General features: G+C 39.9%; 1 protein-coding gene across 1 annotated transcript; it reads left to right on the top strand.

The window, feature by feature from the left end:
- Positions 1–1,373: 1,373 nt before the first annotated feature.
- LOC125531377 (9-beta-pimara-7,15-diene synthase, chloroplastic-like) lies at positions 1,374–5,742 on the top strand. The gene is made up of 14 exons (XM_048695788.2): positions 1,374–1,653; positions 1,939–1,994; positions 2,088–2,367; positions 2,448–2,628; positions 2,774–2,994; positions 3,082–3,202; positions 3,282–3,379; positions 3,474–3,688; positions 3,766–3,878; positions 3,969–4,064; positions 4,141–4,359; positions 4,456–4,597; positions 4,740–4,985; positions 5,103–5,742. Exons 1-14 carry the CDS (start codon positions 1,464–1,466, stop codon positions 5,433–5,435), a joined length of 2,511 nt encoding a protein of 836 aa, XP_048551745.1. The 5' UTR covers positions 1,374–1,463; the 3' UTR covers positions 5,436–5,742.
- The last annotated feature ends 258 nt before the right edge of the window (positions 5,743–6,000 follow it).

Here is a 6,000-nt window from a genome sequence, read left to right as displayed (position 1 = left end):
CCTGTCCTGGTAACTTTGGCAACGAGGGTGCGGGTTGGGGGGGGGGGGAGTTGATGAAATATCCCCTCCATAGCTTTTTGTGTCAATAGCATGATAACTCACACATCATAGACCTGATAACTTACGTATCCCAGTCCTGGTAACTTTAGCTAGCAGATTTGTGGTGCGTATAATTATCGGGCTCATTAAAGAGAATTTGCCGAGGGATGACACATAAGAAAAAGACTGATGTCCGAATTCTACATGAGCAAAACATTTATTTCTCTAGAAAAAAACCATCGCTACAAAAAAGAGACATGCGGAGTACAAAACATGTTGCATTAGTCCTTTAAAACACGTTTCATCGTGTTTTAACAAGTTTTTTTAGGGTCAAAGTTACCACATGTGAGGACTTAGGTTTGATTCTCACTCACCACAGCAATTTCTGTTCATTTAAAAATGTGTGGAAAATTATAGAACGTATGAGATGCAGGCCTTAATTTTTCTCAGAAAAATCATTCGAGGGCAACGACTCGATCCATATTGAATGGGAGCAGAATCTGCTTTTAGAAATGTACAAAATTGACTTAACTACTAATCAACCACAAGAACTACTCAGAGCAGATGGTTACTACTACATTTCCACTCGTGAGATAGTTTCCTTTTTTTCCTCTACAAGGAGATAAACATACAATCAGGTGTGAGATACTTTCCTTTTTCTGGAGGGACAAGAATGGAATTAAGAGGAATTAGAACAAATACGTTTTACATTGTGGAATTTTATGAAAAACAAATACACCTAATATAAAGGAATGGAGGGAGTATACCGTTGAAAAAAGGAAGACGGATAATGGTCACAGTCACACTGTGGACAAATCAATGCTGGTCACTCTAAAAACTATTCACTCGATTTGAAAAATCTTGTATAGGTCCTTATCACTGCAGTTCGTTGAAAAATCTTGTACCCAATTCAGCAGTCTTCCACGCATGTTTTCTTGTCTGGTGTCAAAGTTATTGTCAGTTTCTTTTGACAATTTAGTAGTCTTCCACGCAAGGCCACCATTTTCTATGCATGTTAGCCAGATTGTCCAAGGATGAATGGACGTACCACGTACGTACAAGGAATAATGGTGTGAATTTTCTCGCTTCAGCGCAGGCTTGTGGAAGTTAGGCGATATTTCAAACCAGCTTGACCGGCTAGTCCTCGTATTTTCCAAACTTCTGTGAGTGACGTGGCGACGCGGATGGCAGCACTTAGACGTCACATATACAAGGAATATTCAGCAAGTTCAAACTCCTATATCTGGGTTCCGCACAGAAAAATGTCTTAACTGAAGAAGAGTCGCAGCAGCGGGAGTCCATGGACTTGAAACTTCTATATATACTTCGTCTTTTCAGAAGGTTGGCACAGAATCACTGTTAGTTTTTCAGCTAACCTCTCTGTTTGCTGTACTAAAAAAAACCCTGGTGATCGCCCATTTCCCATGGCAAATCCTGCACGAGTTAGTGTCTCTTCCACCCTCCTGCAATCTGCGCCTCACCAGGCCGTCCGCCTCCCGGCCGCTCCACCGTCCGTGTCAAAGTGTGAGTTGCAGGTGCAGCATCATGGAAGAGGAAAGCCTCCGCGCGTCAGCTTCGCCTGCTTAGCCTCCAGGCTTCATTCCACGGAACCAGGTGCATTGCTTCTCCATTTCTTCTCCTTCTGCTAGGGAATAAGAGTCCGTAGCTTTGCTAGGATAGAGCTTTCTTTGGCCAGAGCATTTTCGCACAACATGAGGTATTTTGTTGCTTTTTTTCCGTGGAAGAGATACACAATATAATTGTTCTCTGTTTACCAATGCCTGAAATCTTGGTTTTCTGAAACTTACTTTTATATATAAGGTTGCTACTTCATATTTGTATTTCTGAATTTAGAGCCATATAATATAATTGATTTGTGTTATATATTCCATCCGACAGCATATGTTGCCGAGGCGATGTTGGCAGGACAAACTATAGGACCATGCAGTGCTGTGGTATGAACATTGCTATCCTAACTCTTGTTTTCGATAAATGTTTCAAGTTCGTGCCATGGTGAGATTCGTGTTGCTTTGATCAATGTAAACTAGGAACTGGATGCTAGAATACGAAAGCATCTCAAAAAACCTGAATTCTCGCCATCTGCGTATGACACGGCATGGGTGGCTATGGTGCCATTGCCGGACTCGGATCCGCAGGCTCCATGCTTCCCTCGGTGTGTTGAATGGATACTGCAAAATCAACACTCTAGTGGGTCTTGGGGTATCAACGAATTTGGGTTATTAGCAAACAAGGATATTATGTTATCCACATTGGCCTGTATCATTGCACTTAAGAAATGGAACATTGGCTCCTGCCACATAAGGAGAGGTATGTGTAATTGTTTTAATACTTGTATTTTTAACTTTCTTCTTTGAAAGATCTTCACGCGTATAAAATGATACTCGAAGGACTAGAATTTATTGGAAGGAATGTCTCCACTGTCAAGAATGAGCAAATTGTTTCTCCGGTAGGCTTCAATCTTATTTTCCCTGGTATGCTTAACCATGCTATCACGATGGGTTTGGAATTTCCAGTCAGAGAAACTGATATCAGTGGGATACTTCACCTCCGTGAGATGGAGCTGACAAGGTATGAAATGAAAACGAGAAGGGTGCCATGACTATTGCTGTAATTTTGTAGGAATCAAGTTTGACATAGGAAAAAGGGGGACGAGTATCGATTATATGTTCTTTTGATGTAACATAATAACAAATTTACACTTGATTTTATTTAGACTGGCTGAGGAGAAATCTTGTGGGAAAGAAGCATATTTGGCCTATGTTGCTGAAGAAAGGTTAGTAAACTTGTTGGACTACAATCAAGTTATGAAGTTCCAGCGAAAGAATGGGTCCTTGTTCAACTCTCCTGCCGCAACTGCTGCTGCATTAGTGCACTACTATGATAATAAAGCTCTCCAGTACCTCGACTCCATTGTCAGAATATTTGGTGGTGCAGGTGTGTATTTCTCTAATTTCCTTTGTGGAGGATCTCCCAGGGTGCAGATTTTGTTGCTGTATACTTAATGCCATTATACGTTTACAGTACCAACAGTATACCCACAGAATATATATTATCAGCTCTCAATGGTGGATATGCTCGAAAAGATTGGAATATCTCGCCATTTTTCCAGTGACATAAACACCATCCTGGACAAGGCATACATGTAATTAATAATCCGGAGTAAATACCTGATACCTGTTCCTAGTAGCTAGTATGTCAACTTGACTGTATTCACTTTGCAGTTCCTGGTTACAGAGAGAGGAGGAAATAATTCAAGATGTAGAAACATGTGCAATGGCGTTCCGCCTTTTACGGATGAATGGATATGATGTTTCGTCAGGTAGATACTTTGATCAAAATTCCATTTCTCCTAACAAACTTTCTCTTTTGCCCTTGATTTTTACTCACTACAGTCAAAAATTAATCTTGCACAGATGAGTTGTCCCATGTTGCTGAGGCCTCCACTTTCCATAACTCACTTGAAGGCTATTTAAGTCAAACAAATTCTTTATTAGAGTTATACAAGGCTTCGAAAGTATGTTTGTCAGAAAATGAATTGATCCTGGAGAACATAAGTAACTGGTCAGGCCGCTTATTGACAGAAAAGTTGTGTTGTAATGGGACAAACAGAATACCAATTTTTGGAGAGGTAAGTGTATGAATTTAAAATCCCCATTTCATTTGGCAGTTCAATTTACATTTAATATTATTATTTTGTAATTTCAGGTAGAATATACTCTTAAATTTCCATTTTATGCAACAGTGGAAGCTCTAGACCGTAAGAGGAACATTGAACATTTTGACTCTAGGGTTTCTGAGCCGCTAAAGACAAAAAACTTGTAAGGCTCTCTTTTCTGAAAAAGAAATGTCTGTGATATCATGTCAATATATGTTAATTACAGAAAAACAAAAATACTTTTATGGATCAGGCTGTGTCATGTTAATCAAGATCTTCTAGATTTTGCTGTTCAAGATTTCAGTTTTTCTCAATCTATATACCAGGATGAACTCAGCCACCTCGAGAGGTAATTTGACTATCATTTTTCCAATTGATTAAATTATGTTTATATAGATTATTTGAATTAATTTTTGTGCTGACAGGTGGGAGAAAGAAAACAGGCTGCACGAGCTAAGATTTCTACGCAAAGGGAGTCTTATAAATTGTTATCTCTCTGCTGCTGCAACCATATCCGCTCATGAATTCTCTGATGCTCGTATTGCATGTGCGGAAACTATTGCGCTCGTACTTGTTACTGATGACTTCTTTGATGTTGGAGCATCCAAAGAAGAACAAGAAAACCTCATAGCATTAGTAGAGAAGTACAATTCTTTAACTTGATTTTTTTGTCTACACTTTCTGAAGTAGTGCTTTGCTAATGAGTCATCTTCGCTGTTTTTTGCCAATGGTTGTCTTAGGTGGGATCAGCATCACCAAGTTGAGTTCTACTCTGAGCAAGTAGAAGTAGTATTTTCTGCTCTTTATACTACAGTTAAGCAGATCGGAGAGATGGCTTCTGCTGTACAAAACCTCGATGTTACAAAGCACCTGGATGAAACAGTGAGCTTCTTGTGTGATCTTCTTATTCTGAGATATACTAAATTGAGTTCCAAGTTGATAAGAATGGCATGGCTGCTGTGGCTAGCTACGTACAAAATAAATAAATAAAATTGTATATTAAAAAGTCCATACTCATCTGCAGTGGCTACATTACTTGAGGTCTGCAGCGACCGAGGCGGGATGGCGATGGAGTGAATATGTACCAACAGTTGAGCAATACATGACAGAAGCGGTAACCTCATTCGGGATGGGTCCCATTATCCTCACATCACTCTATTTGGTCCAACAAAAACTCGAGAATCATATTATCAAAGACCCGGAGTACAATGAGTTGCTTAAATTAATGGGCACATGTGGCCGTCTCCTGAATGATACTCAAGGCTTTGAGGTACTTCTCATTCCATCTCTAACAAAATATTCATAGCAATGGGTTACTTTATCACTGCCGTGCAGATTAATCTTGGCACTGGGTAGATCCTAATAAATGATCTACTTCTTGTTGCAGAGGGAGTCCAGTGATGGAAAACTGAACGTCATCTCACTGCGTGTTCTTCACAGTGAGGGTTCCATGTCCATCGAAGCTGCTCAAGAGGTGATACAAGAGTCAATAGCCTCGTGTCGGAGAGACCTGCTAAGGCTGGTTGTTAGAGAAGAACGTGTTGTTCCTAGGCCATGCAAGGATGTGTTCTGGAGGTTTTGTAAGACAGCTCACTTGTTCTACTGTCACACCGACGGATTTTCCTCGCCCAAAGAAATGCTCTGCACGATGAATGCAATATTCAGAGAGCCACTTAAACTTCAAATAACCAGTCCTTTGGCTGTTCAATCAGAAAAATAATCAAGGATTCCTTATGCTATTATCCTGATCATATATGGATGACAAGGAAATATACCAAGCGGGGAGAGTAAATGCAACAGTAATCATATGAACCTTACAAATGGGTCACTCACCGGTATCTGATTGATATGCATGCCGCCAGTTAAAGGGCAGCAACTCAATAAAGGATCTCCGTCATGTGGTCTGAACCTTCTTGGTCAATGGCATAGTTAGCTCCAGGTGTTGTTTCTAGCGACACTTTTGTCAAAAACTTTATTCTGCATTGTAAGCTGGTATGCCCAGCAAATTTATTTTAGCAATCAAGCGAACCTACAAATTTCTCAGTCTTCAAATCGAGCATTTTTATCTAAAAAGTGACTTGCACGTTTCTCCACTGAAACAGCTACAAATTTCTCAGTCTCAACTCTGCATTATAGTATCTAGTTTTTAAATTTGCGAATAGTATTATAGTATGTTTTGTCCGTCTTTTCTGAACAGAATAAAAAAAATCAACTGAATACCAAAAAACCGTTCACTACACTATCTGGTCGAGGCGCTACAATACTCCACCGAGTCACTGCAGTGC

Source organism: Triticum urartu, chromosome 2A (assembly GCF_056163025.1).
Source record: "Triticum urartu cultivar PI428250 chromosome 2A, HENAU_Tu73, whole genome shotgun sequence".
NCBI classification, from domain to species: domain Eukaryota; kingdom Viridiplantae; phylum Streptophyta; class Magnoliopsida; order Poales; family Poaceae; genus Triticum; species Triticum urartu.
This window is presented reverse-complemented; position numbering and strand designations above follow the sequence as displayed.

Excerpts from the sequence above, each read along its gene's own strand:
- LOC125531377 (XM_048695788.2), top strand. The coding sequence starts at position 1,464 with ATGGCAAATCCTGCACGAGTTAGTGTCTCTTCCACCCTCCTGCAATCT. Across the intron at positions 2,629-2,773 it reads CGTGAGATGGAGCTGACAAG|ACTGGCTGAGGAGAAATCTT; the intron begins GTATGAAATGAA and ends GATTTTATTTAG. Across the intron at positions 3,203-3,281 it reads ATCCTGGACAAGGCATACAT|TTCCTGGTTACAGAGAGAGG; the intron begins GTAATTAATAAT and ends TTCACTTTGCAG.